This window comes from Crotalus tigris, unplaced genomic scaffold, assembly GCF_016545835.1.
Source record: "Crotalus tigris isolate CLP2741 ecotype Arizona unplaced genomic scaffold, ASM1654583v1 scf7180000018525.42219311030:4301911, whole genome shotgun sequence".
NCBI classification, from domain to species: Eukaryota; Metazoa; Chordata; class Lepidosauria; order Squamata; family Viperidae; genus Crotalus; species Crotalus tigris.
Genome location: NW_024097057.1, coordinates 3607160 through 3625622, shown reverse-complemented (window position 1 = coordinate 3625622; position 18463 = coordinate 3607160). Strand labels below are relative to the sequence as shown.

General features: G+C 42.5%; 2 protein-coding genes across 8 annotated transcripts; one reads left to right on the top strand and one right to left on the bottom strand.

Moving 5' to 3' along the window:
• Nucleotides 1-359: 359 nt before the first annotated feature.
• Nucleotides 360-11668, bottom strand: DNAAF1 (dynein axonemal assembly factor 1). Of its 4 annotated transcripts, none has more exons than XM_039353799.1 (14): nucleotides 11570-11668; nucleotides 9952-10093; nucleotides 8997-9104; nucleotides 7879-8005; nucleotides 7455-7546; nucleotides 6635-6856; nucleotides 5692-5858; nucleotides 4723-4844; nucleotides 3609-3799; nucleotides 2964-3203; nucleotides 2725-2825; nucleotides 2508-2579; nucleotides 1973-2321; nucleotides 360-820 (listed from the first exon to the last, which is right to left on the bottom strand). In XM_039353799.1, exons 2-14 carry the CDS (start codon nucleotides 10076-10078, stop codon nucleotides 765-767), a joined length of 1974 nt encoding a protein of 657 aa, XP_039209733.1. In that variant the 5' UTR covers nucleotides 10079-10093; nucleotides 11570-11668; the 3' UTR covers nucleotides 360-764. The 4 variants fall into 4 exon arrangements, with proteins under 4 accessions (XP_039209733.1, XP_039209730.1, XP_039209731.1 ...); XM_039353796.1 differs by lacking the exon at nucleotides 11570-11668 and adding an exon at nucleotides 11354-11476; XM_039353797.1 differs by lacking the exon at nucleotides 11570-11668 and adding an exon at nucleotides 11310-11432.
• HSDL1 (hydroxysteroid dehydrogenase like 1) lies at nucleotides 11505-18114 on the top strand. Of its 4 annotated transcripts, none has more exons than XM_039353801.1 (5): nucleotides 11505-11618; nucleotides 13424-13656; nucleotides 14634-15079; nucleotides 15403-15630; nucleotides 16454-18114. In XM_039353801.1, the coding sequence occupies exons 2-5, from the start codon at nucleotides 13437-13439 to the stop codon at nucleotides 16532-16534; spliced, it is 975 nt and encodes a 324-aa protein (XP_039209735.1). In that variant the 5' UTR covers nucleotides 11505-11618; nucleotides 13424-13436; the 3' UTR covers nucleotides 16535-18114. The 4 variants fall into 4 exon arrangements, with proteins under 4 accessions (XP_039209735.1, XP_039209736.1, XP_039209737.1 ...); XM_039353802.1 differs by lacking the exon at nucleotides 11505-11618 and adding an exon at nucleotides 12146-12292 and having other exon boundaries at nucleotides 13424-13541; XM_039353803.1 differs by lacking the exon at nucleotides 11505-11618 and adding an exon at nucleotides 12146-12292 and having other exon boundaries at nucleotides 14634-14920.
• The last annotated feature ends 349 nt before the right edge of the window (nucleotides 18115-18463 follow it).

Sequence of the window (18463 nt, the reverse complement as noted above, 5' to 3'; positions counted from 1 at the left end):
GACTTGCTACTAGGCAATCAGGAAGCTCCAACCTTAAGTTGGCCTACAGGTGAGTGTCTTCTGACAAGCATCCCAATAGCTGGGGGTTGTTACTCTGCTTCCCAAGACAGATTGGAAAACTACAGAGTGCAGATTTCAGACAGGGAGGAAAACGCTCGGTTTACAGGGCTGTGCCTCCTAGTTCTTAGCAAGTCTTTTCTTCCTTGTTTGTGAACGTCATCCGTCTGGGACTTAATGGGGAATCTACAACCGAAGGGCTTCTCCTACTAGCCCTGAAAAATACAAAGCAGGAGGAGATTCTGATCTTTGCGTTGAACTTGCCAACCAATAAGCAAGATAAGGAATGAGGTACGCACGGCTGAAAACAGAAACCTTTATTGAAGCTGAATTACAACTAGAAATAAATCCAAAGAGAAATATACAATGGCAACTTAATAACTTGCCGTCCCAGAAGGCACAGAACAACAAAACTGAAAAACATTGGATTTTAGCAGGACAAAACAGCAGACGAGACTTAAAATGGCCGCTCTTTCAATTTAGCTGTATTGTGCTAACAGAACTACAAAAAATAAACCTGGATTCTAAGTTTAAATGTTGATGACCTGCCACAGAGGCTTCCTAGCTTCATACCACATGGTAGCTCTGGATGCCCTCAGGTCCCTGTCCAGACCATCACACAAGTTTGCAGTCAGTCAAGAGAACCTCAGGGAGACGGATCAGGCAGGCGAAACCATCAGGGTGCATTCTGCTCTAGATCTCACTCCTCAGTCCAACACGTGTTCAGCATCTTCACTTGCTTCTAATCCTGGTTGCTCTGCATCTGTTAGGAGGATAAAACACAGCTAGTTTTCTTAGCATAAGCAGGCAAAGCCACGGCCTTCCAAAGGCTTCTCAAAGGAGGGAGCCTGTTCAGGGGCCGCCGAGATGATTCAGAACTTAATTAAACAAGCAAGCTCCTTTCCTGAGTGATTCCCCCAGCAGAAAAGACAAAAATGCACATAGATTAGCAGGCAAGGCAGAGTGTATGCCTTCCCCTCCATCTTGGTTCTTGGCTCAGCTTCAGAATCTCATAACTCCTAATCAAGGTGGAGTTTCGGCATTGCTTTAAACCTAATCTGATTTGACTTGGCCTTAAGGTGCATGTGTGAACCTAGCCCAGGGGTAGGTAACCTTGGCTCTTTTATGAGCTGGCTCAAGAATTCTGGGAGTTGAAGTCCATGAGTCATAAAAGAGCCAAGGTTGCCTACCCCTGACCTAGCCACTGGTTTGCAAGCATTTGATATGGCTTAGTCTTGATTTACATCTTCACTTTGTCAAAGTGGGCTATAGCACAATGTGTGAGTCAGTAATGCAGAGATTCGGGGGTTCGGTGCCGATTCTGAAATAATTCTTTCATAAAACCTATCTATTATCTCATCCTGATATGGAATAAGGCTGGCCACCTTCATTCCCTTGTTCCCTTTGCAGCTAAACTTCTGCAACTCGCCCTACGTGAGGCTGTCTTTGAAGATTTGGAACTGCAGCTGGTGTAAAATGATACAGCTGTATTTATATATTGTTTTATACTGTACTTTATTTATACAAGTAGTCCTTGACTTACAGCAGTTCATTTAGTGACTGTCTGAAGTTACAACGGCACTGAAAAAAGTGACCTATGACCATTTTTCACTCTTGCAACCGTGGCAGCACTTCCGGGCATCCCCACGTGCGCGAGCAGCAGGCAAGCATGCACACATGCTCCATTTGCATGAGCAGCGGGCACACATGCATGCCGCTCGTGCAAATGGAGCTGCGCACACGCACTTGCCAGCTGCTCTCACAGAATCATCCCTCTTTCCCCCCCCCCCGGATCTATTTCAATGAGCAGTTCTCAGAGGAACTACAGTTACTAAATGGATTTGTTCCAACATTATTGAGAGCTGCAAACAGATGATTATGGACTCGGGTCACGGTTTTGTATGTGTAAATTTACCTAGGCAAGTTGATCCAGACTGAATCTCTACGTTTTTGGTACCGTCTGGAATTTGTCCATCTTGATCACATTGTGAAGGCTCCGAAGATTCAGGAGTGACGTCTTCAATTAAAGGTCCCAGAGGTTTTGCTTGATGTTCCTTGGTCTTTTCTTGTGGTGCCAGAAGATCTTGGACAATTGGCCCAATGGTTTCTTTGGCACCAGCTTCAGACACCGTGGGATCTTTTGAAAAAATGGCGTTTAAGACTTCCGAGGTTAGTGAGTTGTCAGAAGCGGTGACGGTTCCTTCGGTGTAGCCTCTCTCGTGGCTGGTTTCAGAAATCACTTCAATTTTGGGAGGGGATATTCGCTGAAGAGATAAAACAAACAGCATACAATGGATTTCTTTCTACAAACATATAGTCCTTGACTTACGACCACAGCTGAGCCCAAAATTTCTGTTGGTTAAAGTTGTGATGGCCGTAAACACAACAAACCCAATTTTCCAAATATTTTTTGTGACAGTTGTTAACCTTAGAAGAAGAAGAAAAATGACCTTTTTGATGAAGAGGTCTTCCTTCGCTGAATCTTCACCGGGGGTATCTATGTCTTCTAAATCAGGAAGTTCCTGAAAAATATCCAAATGTTTCTTGAAAAAAAAATAGCTTTTCAAGAGAACGCGGTGGGTAGGGAAGGGAAATGTCACGGAACGCATGTTTTCATCCTGGCCCTCCACTTCGTCCCATCTTTCCTCTCCTGCAGTTAAAACTTACGTCAAGGTAAAGTTTTTCTGGCCCGTCCAATGTAATGTGTTCAATATCTGCCAAGTCAACGCATTCAGTTCGCAGTGGCCCTTCGGTAGCGAACCTATAAACTGATTTTAGACAAAAACCTTCAGCATATCTGGGCCAGGAACCCATTAGCCTCACGCCTTTAACCTGGCTGGCTGAGGAATTCTGGGAGTTGAAGTCTACAAGACTTAAAGCTGCAAGTTTGAAGATCCCTACCTTACCTTTTTCAACAGGAGCTGCGTTCAATTCCGGTTCCTGTGCTTCCTGCTGATGTGGATCTTTCTCTGATCTCCTCAACTGGTCACCCAAGATTTCCTTGGCAGCTATCGCGTCTTTGTGGGCGCCCAGAGTTTCTTTCACAAATTTCTCAATCTTCTGCATCGTCTCCAGGGGTTCCGAAACCTCTGATGTCTCCACTCCATTTTCTGCCACGGCACCATTGCTGGAAGATGGTAGGGCCTCTAGAACGATCCAGTAACAGATTTAAAAACAAACCCTGGCCGGCCAGCAGGCTTCATTCTGGCATTTGTTGGGAAAAATCAATAATAAACAGAAGGATGATTTGTCCCGGCTTCTTTAAAGTAAGCCAAGCTGTATATTAAATAGGAACTAAAGACGCAAACCCGGCTGAATTAAAACTAGCAACAAATATATTTAAGCAAGGATATTGCAATGTCTCGTGAGCTTGAGCGATACCGTCTGGGGATAATTTGTCAAGGAGAAAACGAGGGTGGCAACATGAATTTATTGGTGCTACCCAGAGTTACTTTACAAGGGAGATAATTTTTTTAAAAATAAATTAAATTTAAATAAATGACAACCGGAAGGTGTGGCCTAGGATGCCCCTGCTTAGAAAAGTCACAAACCTCCTTCATCAACGGAGCCTCTCTCCCTTTCTTCCATCTCCTTCTGTTTTTTCCTCTCTCTGGCTTTTTCCCGAACTGCAGTGAGAGCATCAAGGCTCTCCTTTATCTTCTTTCTTTCTTTCGATTCCCACATGTCCTTTTCTTTTTTTTCAGCTTCACGCCCGCCAGCAGCCCAGGCCTCTGCACAGGCTCTGAAGGGGGAAAGGAGGATTTCCATCAGATACCGGAAGTGTGTTTCAGCCATCTATAGAACGTACCATGGAATAACAGAGTTGGAAGGGACCTTGGAGGTCTTCTACTCCAACTTTCTGCCCATGGCAGGAGACTCCACACCATTCCAGACAAATGGTGGTCCAGTCTCTTCTTAAAAAACCTCCAGTGTTGGAGCACCCACAACTTCTGGAGCTAATACAAAAAAAAACCCAATACAATTCTGGGTTCTATAAACAGAGGCATAAAATCAAGATCACACGAAGTATTAGTACCGCTTTATAAAACTCTAGTGAGACCAGACCTGGAATACTGCAGCCAGTTTTGGTCACCGTATCACAAAAAAGATGTTGAGAGTTTGGAAAAAATTCAGAGAAGAGCAAGCCTCCGTTTGATTCTATTGTTTTTGATTAGTTTCTTAATTCTTTTTCTTGGAAACCACATTCCAAATAGTTTAGCCTCCAGCCCTCTAATTATCTTTGCTGCTCTTTTCTCCACTCTTTCCAGAGTCTCAACATCTTTTTTATAATATGGCGACCAAACCTGCATGCAGTGCAGAAGAGAGGCTTCTTGGCCTGCTATGCTACCATTGCTCGTGTTATAGGAACTATCCCTATATTATCTGCATGCAAGGAGGTCTAACGGTGTGCTGCCTCTCTGGATGAAAAGTGTATCTCCAGGTGCACCAGAAGGGAGAGTTTATCTGGGGGCTGTTATGTATGAAAAAGTCCTTTTTGTTTAGCTTCAGGGGTTTGGGGCACTGAATTTTTCAACTGAGTTTTCTAAAAATTCCTTTGTTATCACTTGATATGCAAATGTGAACTGTATCTGTAGTTAGAACTAAACAGTTATGAATCTTTTACTAGTGGGGCCGAGAAAACAATAATCTCCTTGCATATTTTACCTCTCCTTTGGAAAAACTGGTCTGTCATCCAGATACGTCAGTTGTTTTAATCGGATTGTAAGTGTCCTCCTATAGTTAACTATTTTCTTAATGACTTCATTTCCCATTAGGTTCAACACACGCTGTAGAAGAAAAAGGGCAGTTTTAGGAAACCATCGAATACATTTTGAGAAGTTAACTTTCAGTGACTTATTCTTATGCATTTGTCTCATTTATTTTTATGCATTTCATGCATTTCTTAGCCATGTTATGAATGCATAATGTGCAGCTCTCAATCCCTTACTGTATATAATATAATCCCACAGCTTGCCCTGTTTATACATACTTTTTTTCCTGGTTTTTTTTTTAATCCCATTCTTTGAAAAGCATCACCTCTAGACATAAAAGTGAAGTCCAGAAATCAAAAGTAGGACCATGTTAGCATGGGGAGATGTATCATGCGTGGGCCTGCCTCTGAAAGCATTTGGGGAACTAGCAAATTATTAAACCAGCAAGTGAAAGTCACTATCTTGAATGCTGCATGAGCAAGATGAACCAGCTCGGGAGGGCAGCTTTCAGTACGTAGGGCAGAGGTCATCAAACTTGGCAACTTTCAGACTTGTGGACTTCAACTCCCAGAATTCCCCCTGCACTACAGAACGATTAATAAAAATAAGACCATGCAAAGGAAGCTCCAGGTCTCTCCCTCCCCCATCCTGCCTCCCCATTATCCTTGGTCTCCTAACCTTGTGCTTTGTCCATCTAGAGCAGCAGTTCCCAACCTTTTCTATACCCCGCACCCCTAGAACGCTTCTGATATATTCTCGCACCCCTTACAGAAGTTCAAAATAACGGCAACAAATTATGCATATATACTATAATTTTGAAAACCCAAGTTTTCGCACCCCCTGGAATATCGTCTCGCACCCCTGGTTGGGAACCCTTCATCTAGAGCATGCTGGCTGGGGAAAGGGCTGCATATTTGCTTACCAAATCAGGCATGGTTTCCAGGATCTCTAAAATATGAGGATCATCCAGCTTATTGTGAGAGAGATCAAGTACGCATATACTCGGGCATTCCTGCAAGTGCTGTATGTCTTCCACTGTTTGTAACATATTGTGAGCAATTTGCAGGGTGTGAAGAACTTTCAAACAAGCTGTTGAAAAATAACAGTAGTTAGATGAAAATGCCCCTAGAGAATTTCTTCTGCAAATTGTCTGTAATGATCATTGTGGCTGGCTCTTCTTTGTTTCTAGTAGCCTTGTATAGCCTTGCAGTTGTTAGAAAAATACTAACAATCCTGAGGTCTTGTTTTCCAAATTAATTTACATTAGAGCAAGGATAACAAGATGAGACACTCACAGCTGCCAGTTTTAGACACCAGGGCAAGATAGTCAATTGAAGTACAAAAGAAATATGTAATGTGCATTGTGGCTATTTTTCAATAGAAAAAAAAATCTGTACTCAGGATTGAACCGTGAATCTTGCTGGCTGGGATTGAAGTCCAGCTCTCTTAAAGGGACCAAGGCTGGAAACAATGGCTTTGTTTATGGAGTGAATGTAGAAACTGGAATTTGCAGGACATAGTTAATGGCTCAGTATGTTATGAGAAGCCAGCCAGTTGTGGTTGTTTTCAAAAAGTGAAGTCAAACCATTACTGTGATGTGGGATTCAGCTAATGGTCTACGTTTAAAAAAGGGCAAGATTATTTGCTGAGGAAACAGAAGGGGTGGATCAAATATCACATATTAAGTGCTTGAATTTACAAAGGCTATCAGAAACTATTATGGCTGTTTTGCTCTGTTTTAGCACCTAGGCCTGCCTGCCTGCCTGCCTGCCTGTCATCTATCTATCTATCCCTGACAATTCCAATGCAAAATTATACCATATTCAAATAACAAGTCTTATTTCCTTAAAAACAGAGATGCTTACAGAGATTTTCAATGGTCTTTACGTAATTGTTGCTGAGGTTGAGAGAATCCAGTTTTTGCAAAGGTTCCAGGTTCTCAATTTTGTGGATCAAATTGAGTTGCAGATAAAGGCAACGCAGGTCTGTCTGCGCAGTCAGGTTCTCAATCTTTGTCAGGCCGTTGCATTCCAGCCATAGACACCTTAAGCCTGTATACTCTTCCAAGTTCTCCAAACGATCAAATCCTACAAGAATTGAAAGGCAGAGAGAACGTTAAAAATGTTAAATGTTAAAAAAATGTTCTTTGTGAACAGAACGGATGAACGGCTAACACGTTAGGATGGGTAAGCAGCAATGCAATGCAATGCAATGCAATGCAATGCAATGCAATGCAATGCAATGCAATGCATCCCTCATTTGATCAGAAACCCTTCAGCTTTCCCCGAAGATTGTTACCGCTCAAATTCCCCCATGTAAAGTTTAGGAAAGACTTCATAATGAGGGCGAAGGTTTTCTTCTCCAAGCTTGTGGGTTGGCTTCCAAACATTTTATTACCAGGCTAGCTTCAGTGGAGTTTAGGGGACTTCATAACACAGCAAGTATTGTACATGTGACGTTACCTCAAGGCTTCCTTCCTTCCTTCCTTCCTTCCTTCCTTCCTTCCTTCCTTCCTTCCTTCCTTCCTTCCTTCCTTCCTTCCTTTCTTTCCTCCCTCCCGCCCTGCCCTGCCCTGCCCTGCCCTGCCCTGCCCTGCATATGTATTATTCTACTTGCTTACAAATTTCTTTTTTAAAATGCCCAATTATTTAAATGTACTGTAGTTTCAAACATTTGGCTTCTCACCTTTGTAATGGAGATAGAGGGTGTCATTCAAGCTTGGGGTCACATATAACTTGTGTTGTTTGCAGAGGTCCCTCAACAGTTTTTTGGTCATTCTAAAATATTAACAAGAAGTGTGAATCCTAGGATTATTCAAAAGAGAGTATAGCTTTGTTAGCCAGGAGCAGTGCACAGATGTATTTAAAATTCACTACTTGCCAATGGCCCAGTGTTAAAACTTAAATTTTGCTAAACAATCTGCATCAAAAAATTGATTTAATTATGGCCAGGGCCAGCAAAGATGTAACACTTTATCATGGTTCAGTCTAACAAGTAAAATAACTGACGGAGGAAACTGTGGTCACGCTTTTGCCTCTCAACTATTCTTAATACCAATTTTTTGTTTTTCTTTTAAAAAGGGAATACCTATTAAAAAAACATAACTTACCTCAAGCCACATTTGTTTAATTCTGATTGTCCAGAGGGTGAATCAGTTACTGGCTTCTTATTATTATTATTTGTCTTAATAGCCTGTTGATCAGGGTCATTCCCAGAATTATCTCTTTTCGGTGGTGCTTGAACATTAAACATGGCAAGTAAACATTCTTTAGAATTAAACATTCTTTAAATTTGAATGATTCAGTTTTACAATGAAAACTAAAATTCAATCTAGAATCCAACGCGTAAGCAAAGATGGTAAAACATATAGTACATAGGATAATATGATTGATATATCATCCTGAATTTCTTGGTGAAAAGTGACATGAACATACTTTCATTTTTTTAAAAAAGAACGTACAGTACATTGTGTTAGGCTATCTCCTGTTCTTGCTATATAAATGCGGTTTCTGCTTTTTAGTAGGAGCCAGATGTGTAGGAATTAAGTAGGAAAGAATCTGCATGCATACCAGCTGTATGTTCATACAAATCAATCTGAGTTTTTACATTATCTAGACTGTGCCTGTGCACGCATCAGACTATGCCATAATGTGCCTTATTCCTTACAACATGTGGTTTATTCAACAAAACTTGGTTAAACAACATGTGTGATATATCTAACATGGGGGAGCAGTGGCTTGTCAGCTGGAAAGTTGACAGCCTGGGTTTGAGACCCGAGTGCACCTGATGGGGTGAGTTATTTGCTCCAGCTCCTGCCCACCAAGCAGTTCAAAAGCATGCAAACACGAGGTACCTCTTCAGTGGGAAGGAACGGCGTTCTGTATTCCTTGGCATAGAGTCATGCTGGCCAAATGGCCATAGAAATGTCTTCAGACAGCGCTGGCTCCCTTGGCTAAGAAATGCCGATAAACGCTGCCCCTGGAGTTGGAAATGACTGGATAGGTAGGGGAAACCTTTACCTTTATACCTAACAGGAACCCAGCCTAGATTTGTCAAGCCTTGGGAACCAAAAGGGGCAGGCTGCTATAGTGTGCTAGCCATGGTAGAAAACAGAATACCGGACTAAGTGGAAACATCAGCTGACCCAGAAAGGCCAATCTTACCTCTTAAAAGTGCTTGTTAGGTTGTAATGGAACAGACTGAACAAGAACGAATGGAAGAAATTACCTGGTTCTCCGTTGCTATACTCAACATCATCAGTTTTCAGTTTTTGATGCTCACAGCTAATGTCCCTTTCTACCGCTTGCTCTCCTTCAGGCAGTTGAGGCTTTTCTTCTAAGAGTTGGAGAGACAGAGACAGAGTCAGCGAAGTGCAGGTGTGGAATTATGCTGGCATCACAATAAAATGGCTGAGTGCCCCAGAAGAATATTTTGGGGGCCGCTTCACATCAGGTGAGTCAATTTCTATCGGAATCAAGACTCGTGCAATAATGCAGGTCTGCATTAGCTGCCTGTGAGGCTATTGCCTCTTAGTCAGAGCATGAATTGAAGGAACTTTTAAAAAATGAACTTGCAAACAAGAACTGAAATGGTTAGAAAATGGAAAAAAACTGGGTCAAGCAGTTATATTTTGCTCACTTCTCCATGTTTCTATGACTGAGAAATAAAGCAAGGGGCATGTTTATGGTACAGGTTGTTTTTAAATTACAACCAGTCACTTTATGACCGTTTGAAGTTCGAAGGGCCTCAGAATGGGCGCTTTATAGTCTGCAAAGAACTTCAAAGATGTGATGTCAATAGTAAGCCAGGGAGAAGTAAACTAAATTATACCCAATCATATGTAAATAAGACTCAATCATTCAGTCCAAAAGTATCTAGAATGATTAAATCATGGCAACCGGTCCAAAGTTTATTAAAACCTGAGATGTTTTGTTACTCATCCAGGTAAATTCTTCAGTCAAAATGGATTTTTTTTTTTTGAGCTATAGCTTATCATGCATCACCAGTTATTTTAGCACCTCTAGTAGCTCTTTAGGTGCTTTAGGGACCAATTGTAATGAAATAGGAAGAAACTAGAGAGCAACATTTCAGACCGCAATGTTTGCAAGTTAGCCAATATATTTTATCAATACTTCATGGTCAAAACTAGCATTTATATCCACTCTTTTCTTGGATCTGCTACCTGCTTTAATTAAGCCGTCCCCATTGCTAGAAGGGCTGCCTTCCTGCTCACAGTTTTTTATTTCTTGGTCATTTCCCTCTGTTGCAACAGCCTCTCCTAATCCGGAGTTTTCACTGGGTGGGTGCATTTTCAATTCTGTCACCTAGAACAGAAGACCAGGCATTTATAATAGGCTTTACGGGTAGTCCTCAATTTACAACATTTTGTTTCGTGACTGTTCGAAATTAAAAAGCAGTGAAAAAGGTGACTTATGACCGTTGCAGCATCCCCAGGGTCACATGATCAAAATTCAGACGCCTGGCAACCGACTCGTATTTATGATGGTCGCAGTGTCCCAGGGTCACACGGTCCCCCTTTTCCAACTTTTTGACGAGCAAAGTCAATGGGGAAGCCGGGTTCACTTTACAACCGGGTTACTAACTTAACTGCAGTGATTCACTTAACAAATGTGACAAAAAAAGATTGTAAAAGATTGCAAAACTTGTTTAAATGTCACTTTTAGCAACATAAATTTGGGGCTCAGCTGTAGTCATAAGCCAAGGACTATTTTATATTGTTCTCTCGTGTATTCAACGCCTTGAAGCCCAGTTTTAAATTACAGTTCATTTCACAGTATTTTGCTCTATAAGCATGAGCAAGTGTGCTCTGAAAAAACTATTTTAGTAAAAACTATGAATAAAGATGTCTTCTATTTAGAGTTCTGCTGGAAGGAAGTCTAGCACAAAACCTCTCATCCAGAGTGGATTTAAGCTTCTGAGTCACCACATGTCAGGGAACACCCGTGTCTTGTCATTCAGCAATGGTTGCACAGCTGTTGCATTTATACGTCTGTGAATGTTAAACAACCACAATTTTTCATTATTAATACATTTTATACAGGTAGTCCTCGACTTACGATCACAACTGACCCCGAAATTTCTGTTGAGACACTAAAGTGAATCCTGCCCCATTTTGCAACCTTTCTTGCCACAAGTTGTTAAGTGAGTCGCTGCAGTTGGTAAGTTAGTAACACGGCTGTTAAGTGAATCCGGCTTCCCCCACTGATTCTGTTTGTCAGCAGGTCGCAAAAGGGGAATCACACAACCCCCGGGGGCACTGCGACCGTCATAAATACGAGTCAATTGCCAGCTGTCTTGAATTTTGATCACATGACCATGGGGGGGAAATGCAGCGATGGTCATAAGTACGAATCAATTGCCAAGCAGCTAATTTTGATCACGTGATCGTGGGGAGGCTACAAAGGTGGTGTGAAGAACAGTCACGGGTCACTTTTTTTCAATGCCCTCGAAACTTTGAGCGGTCACTAAACGAGCCGTTGTAAGTCGAGAACCACCAATATTCAACTCATGATCGATTACAGGGTGTGAAGAGTACTGATAATCATGCGCCCCTGCCGCCTCACTCTCTCCTCAGCGGGCCCTGCTTCCTCCCGCAGCGAGAAGCGAGGGCGACCCTTCGCCTCCGGCCGCCGCCACCTTTCCCGGCTCCAACGGCTCTCGGCCAACGGCTTCCCCGTTGCCCTGGCGACGACGCACCACGCACGGCTCCGCGCACGCGCCCCCAGGCCAGCTGTCTCTCGCTAAGCCCCGCCTCCCATCCCGATTTGCGATGCCGGAACCTCGTCTCTTGCTTCCAGTCGCGGGCGCTCCAAAACCGAGGCTATAGAGGTATGAAAATGTCAGACTCGCGTCGCGCGGTTTCAAAACCATATCGCGGGTTCACATATCGGAAAGCAAATCAGCAAACTTCAGGGGAAAAGAGCAAACTTTATCATCGCCAGTCTTCCTCCTAAGTCTCCCTAATTTAAATTGGAAAAGAAAAACTTTCCTGATTGTTGTAACGGAAGTACTTCTTCTCAGAGGAGTGTAGTATAACTCTTCCACTGAACCAGATATAAATCTCCTGGAAGATAGGTATACTAGCGTCGCTGTAAATGGCTAAAATCCCTCCTCCAAAGTAATTCTTGACAGTATTCGATTGTTTAAAATATTTTTTTAAAAAGTCGCCACAGGAAAAGTAGAAACACGGTGTTTTTTAAATTATATACTGATTTTTATTACACCGCGTTCAGGACCTGGGAGCTGGACATTTGGAGGAGGAGAAAGGGTCCTATGGTTACATGGAAAAAATGGCTGGTGCATCCTACGGAATTGGATTCAGGAACCATTACATTATCCGGCCCCTTTCGAAACTCCACCTTCCGAGTTTTTCTGCTAGCTAGAAGGCAAGCTAGGCTAAAAGAAAGGGGTTTAACCAATGGCAAGATTTGGATTAGGGGGAAGTTGCAACCTTGCAGATGTTATATTGTGATGCAAAGCCTACCTGCATCAGAGAACACCTGGTAAGATTCAATCAAAGGAAAAAAAATATGGGGGATTTGCCGTTTTGTCTTTGTTTTTTAAAAGCAACGACCGATGAGTCTGGCTATTTTTGCACCCTATTTAGCCGCCTATCTAAGATGGGCGGCTATACAAATACGATTGATCAATAGATTATTTTTTTTAAAAAAAAATCATGTTTGCCAGGTCGGAGTAGAATAGCGATGCCTGCTGCAATTTGAAAACCTCAATTTCTGGGTGATGCCCGAGCTAGCAAAGCAACCCCCGAGGATTAAAAGCAAAAATGCACGGTTTAAAAATAATTATGGGTGTGGTGGTCTTGCTGTAAAACCCAGTGGCCATTGAATGGAGTGAGTCTGATTTTTGAATATATGGAGCTAAATCAGCCAGGTTTAGCTTGATTCCGCGGTGAGAAAGATGGGGAGGGCCAGGCTGGAAAGTTCAGTTGAGGGGAAAAAAAAAAAACCCTTTTGAAGAGATTCTGTCTTAACTGGCTTGCCCTTAATCTGCCTAGGAATTTGTTCTTGCTGCTCTCGAGATGATGCTTATGCCATGCCTTGCAGTAACGGTGTGTCTTTAAAATCGATGTGGTTTGTCTATGGAGATTCCCAGTCATCCAGGTCCTGGTTGTCCCAAAGGGGCTTTTTTCAAGTAGCAACTGGATTTTCTTATTTTTCTTTGAAGACGTTTCGCTTCTCATCCAAGAAGCTTCTTCAGCTCTGACCAGATGGTGGGGAAATGGAAGAATGTATATGCTTGTTGAAAGCTGGCTGTGTGTCCAATCACTCTTAGCCAATAAAAAATTCTATTCTGTTCTGTTCTATTCTATCTGTTCCCATTTCATTCCATTCTATTTTCTATTCTAATTCTGTTCTATTCTATTCTATTTTCAAATGGAGATCACGTGACCCTGGGCCAGTGCAACTATCCTAAATATATGCCAGTTGCCATGAGCCCAAATCTGGATCCTGTGACTGTGGAGATCCTGCAACAATGGTTAAGTGTGAGGACTGGTTATAAGTCACTATTTTTCGTAACCTAGTTGCTAAGCGAGTGATTGTGAGTTGAGGACTCCCTGCACCTCACATGAATCATCCTCACTGATATCTCTCGTATTTTTTCCCCCTCTCAAGATACCTGGTTGCTATGGCTGCGGTGGACAGCTTCTCCCTGTTGATGCGGGAGATCGGACGGTCCTACCATTACTGCGTAGAGATGCTGGCAGTTATGGGCGCTTTCTACGCAAGCAAGGTGTGCATCACGGTTTTGAGTGACACCTACGTGCTGATCAGGGTGCATTTTGTTCCACGGATCTTTGGTCGGCCTGACTTAAGCAAGCGGTATGGAAAATGGGCTGTGGTCACAGGTAAGGAAGCCCCGATGGCTTTACGTGCCATCTCTCCATCAGAGTTAAAAGGATGTAGAAGAGTCCTGGTGTTAACCTACAACTAGCCCTCTGCTTTCAGGTTTTCCACTCTGCATAGGTACGGGTTAGTGCAGGGGTAGGCCGCCTTGGCTCTTTGATGACCTGTGGACTTCAACTCCCAGAATTCCTGAGCCAGCCATGCTGAGGGGGAAGGGAGAGGTTTCCAAGCTGAGCCAGGCTGGCTCAGGAATTCTGGGAGTTGAAGTCCACGAGTCATAAAAGAGCCAAGGTTGCCTACCCCTGGGCTAGTGTTTCTCAACCTGGGTGACTTTAAGACTTGTGGACTTCAATTCCCAGAATTCCCAGGCAGCTAAGCTAACTGTTAGCTGCTGGAAGCACTGGAATCATTGGCTGAAATGCTCTGATGTCACAGAAGGATACTGGACATTCCAAGTACAGGAAGTCCTCAATTTACAACCACTTGTTTAGTGACCATTTGAAGCTACAACGTTGGCACTGAAAAAAGCATCCCTAATCTGGATACTTGGCAACTGGTCCATATTTATGTTGGTTGCAGTGTCTTGGGGTCATGTGATCCTGACAGGCAAAGTCGATGGGAAGCTGGATTACAACGGCGTTACTAATTTAAGAATTGCAGCAATTCGCTTAACTCTGAGAAGAAAGGTTGTAAGATGGGGGCAAAACAGTTTAACAACTGTCTCACTTAGCAACAGAAATGTTGGGCTCAACTCTTGTTGTAGCTGAAATGTGGAATGCCAGAAAAAGGCTGGCTGGGGAATTCTGGGAACTGAAGTCTTCCAAGTTGCCAAGGTTGAAAAACACTGGTAAATGTTGGTTGGTTTGGGTTATCGATTGCTCCTTCTTGGCAAGGGGATCTCCTGTCTCCTCCTCTGCCTTCTGCCTCCTTTTCTCTGCTGGGTTGGCTCTGTGGCCCATGAGTCTCTGCTTCCTTGCAGGAGGAACCTCAGGCATCGGCCTTTCCTACGCCAGAGAGTTGGCCAGTTATGGAGTCAACCTCATCATGATTAGCCGGAACCGGGAAGAATTAGAAGCTGCCGCTAAAGAGATCATGGAGACTTACAACATCAGCACCTCGACGGTCATGACAGATTTTAGCAAGGGCCGTGAGGCCTATCCGGTCATCAAGAAGGCTCTGGAAGGCAAAGAGATTGGTGTCTTAGTGAACAACGTTGGGGTGCTCAGCCCTCTGCCTGATTCCTTCACCAGTTTGACAGAGTCTCAGGTTTGGGAGTTCATCAATGTAAATATTGGAGCTGCCAACATGATGGCACACTTGGTGTTGCCAGGCATGGTGCAGAGGAAGAAGGGGGCCATTGTCAACGTTTCTTCTCTCAGCTGCTGCAATCCCTGTCCTCGGTATACAGCGTATTCGGCCTCCAAGGTATATGTCGACAGGGAAAAAGGATGTCTGTGGGTGTTGATTTCCTAACCAGACTCAGGAGGGCACATGAGGTGATTGCTCCCTCATCTTATCCTTTTAGTACAATTTGCCTATCAAGTCGGTACTAAAAGGAGAGCAATTGTAGGAGAAGAGAAGGCAGAGCTGGTGAGGGTGGAGTTAAGCATGTCAGCAGCCTAGAGTCGTTACGTTCCACAAATGGTCTAGGGGAGTCAAGCTGTGTTCCACCCTTACCCTTGGCCCCCTCCTATATGGTCTAAACTCAGAGTTTCATTTCTTTCTTCCCCATCCTTTATTCTCCACAGACTTACCTGGATCACTTCAGCAGATCACTTCACTATGAATATGCCTCCCAGGGCATTTTCATTCAGAGCTTAATTCCATTCTTTGTTTGCACCGATGTGACAACGCTGAGTAGCACCCTCTCCAAAATGAGCTTTTTTGTGCCTTCTCCTGATGAGTATGTCCGTCACGCAGTCACCACCCTCGGTGTCTCCCGAAGAACGACAGGATACTGGCCGCATACGCTCCTGGTAAGAATGCTTTTTTCCATAGCTTCTTTACATTTTGTCTTCTCATCGCCAGAAAGAGCCAATCCAAGATTGGGCAGGAGTTTAAAACATGAGCTAAGCAGCCTTTTCTTACATGAGATTCCCTGAGAGATTGAAAAAAATAAAAATAACCCAGCACGTTTTGAACTTAGCCCACACCACACAATGTTAGCTAGTCTTTGTGTTGCCGGGAATTTGTACCCACCCCCAACTCAGCTGCCAGCCTGCTGTTTTATATTGCAGCAAAATGTGGATTGTGTAGGTTAGAGATGAATTGCACTGTGAAGTTTTTGTATGTGTTGCCATATTTATACAAGGGTTTTCTGAAGAAATGTTCCATTTTCCAACTGTTAGGAAATTCCTCCTTAGTTCTAGATTGCTTCTCTCTTTGATCAGTTTTTATCCATTGCTTCTTGTCCTGCCTTCAGGTGCTTTGGAGAATAGGTTGACCCCCTCTTCTCTGTGGCAGCCCTTCAAATACTGGAAGACCGCTGTCATGTCAAACGTAGACTTTCTCTTTGTTAAACTAAACATTCCCAGTTTCTGCAACTGTTCTTCATATGTTTAAGCCTTTAGTTGCTTAGGTCTTGCTTTATTTTATTGCTCAAGGTCTATAAAAATTTCTACCTTTTCTTTTGAAAAATAAGGAGTAGGAAAATGTGGAATGGAGACACATTCTGAACCATTTTGGATTTTAATTTATTTGACTATGGTAAACAGAATTATTGTTAACACTTTAGTTGTAGAAGAAGTTGTCTTATGAATTCTTCTGTGTGAAAAAAAACCCCCTTCTTTTATCTTACAGATGATTTTAGCAAGGTTTGTCCCTGAATGGTTCTGGGCTTGGCTGGTACCCAGAATAAAATATTGCCAGAAGTCATTTTGAAAAAAATGTCTGTGATGATCTTGCCTTGAGTACCAATAACATCTCGAAGTTTAGACTGACTGTAGCTACTTCTTCACACGGATCCCTTTCTGCTTGCATTATTCGTTTGAAATCATGTACTTGAGACTTGAAGGAAGTTTAGCTTGGGCGTAGCTGAAAGAAGACACCTGAAGCAAACTTTTAGTAAGCTGGCATAGTATTCTCCAACCTGAGGCATCACTTATGTAGAATTCTTCATGGTTCCTCAGTGAAAGACACAAGAAACCTGTCTGGATGATGGAGCAATTGAATTCTTGAAGAACTTGGGTTCCAGAAGAGCAAAAAGAAAGAAATATCTGCCAATAGGGCATTGTAGATCAACTTTCTCCAACACTCATCAATCCCAGTTGAATTATCTCTGATGGGAGTTTGATGCAACATTATCCTGGAAGGTACCCTAAGATACAACTGTTCAACAGAGATGTCCTTCTTCAAATCAGTTCAGCCTTGTGCTTTATCAGGATATTGTTGTTGTATGTGTCTACAACCATCCTTGGGAGTGGACAGTGCTGGGATAGATGTTAGGATCTCAACTGACATGGCTGTCTCATGGGGATATTGGAGATAGGGTGGCCCAGAGTCCTTGACTTTTCAGCCTCACAACCAATTTCCCAAACTGTCTTGTTCCAGAGGTATTAGATTCCTTCTCTTCTTATCCCCTGCCAGCCTAGTAATCCTGCTGGCTGGGAGGGAAGAGAGTGGTCCTCCAGTGTATCTAAAGTGGGTTAATTGATCAGTTGTAAGAGGCTCCTTAACAACCTGACTTGAACATCAATTAGGCTTAATTTCTGTGAAAGCTGTCATGGAAATATGGGCCTTCTCCCCAGGCAGGGTGGCTGATGAACTGCTGGTGGCATCTTTTGAGTTCAATGTGCCCTCTGAAATTAGGGCACAGTCATTTTCAGATCCTGAGGTAAGACAGATAACCAAAGTGGAGGGAGTCCCTAACTTTGCTTTTTGTATCCTTAGAGACTATCAAACAAGGATTGGTAAAAACAAACAGCTCTGTTTCCCAACATTTTGGGGACAGGAGATACAGGAATGAAAACTGTAGAGTGATATAAAAGTAAAGCAGTTAATAAGTGCCGTAAACAGGTAGACCTGGGTTTGTGTACTCTGTTTAGCCCTGATTTGTGAACCATGGTTTGGTGAGTAAGCCCACTTGCATGGGATCACACAGCATCAAAAGCCATAAACCATGGTGGACTAACTCTTAATAGTCTAAAACAAAGGCAAATATGCCACATTATGGGCTGGTTATTAGATGAACAACTAGCTCTCAAGATTTTGAGTGATCTAGCCCTATGAATAAGTTCATACTTCCCCTCCCTTTCAACTGGCAATTTGCTGGCTGTGCAAAGCTATTTAAAAAGATAAGTCAGATGTTACTTAGTACTTTCTACCATATATTATACCTGGAGTTATAGTCATGATATCAAACTGAACTGGGTTGTCTTTTTTTCTTTTAGAGTCTTAGCCACAACGTCAAGTGGCTTGAACTGATGTGTGTTTGCCCTAGTAAAGGCTTACTCCTACAGAAATATTTATGGTTCTTGTTTTTTATATATATATATATATATATATATATATATATATATATATATATATATATATATATATATATTAAACTATTCTGTTTCCATTAAGACTGGCAATCACAACAGCTAATAGAAATAAAATAGGAGCTAAACCATAGAGTTTAAAACATAGCAACAGAGTAGTTAAGAATACAAAAGAGAAAATATACAATAAATGAATTTACATGGCAGAAAGATGTATGAATAGAAATGTTTTCTGCATTTTGGACAGAAGGGCAAAATACAGAACAATTTTAATATTCAAATATCTAATATTCCTGAGCATCCTTATTCTGGACAAAATAAATGCTAG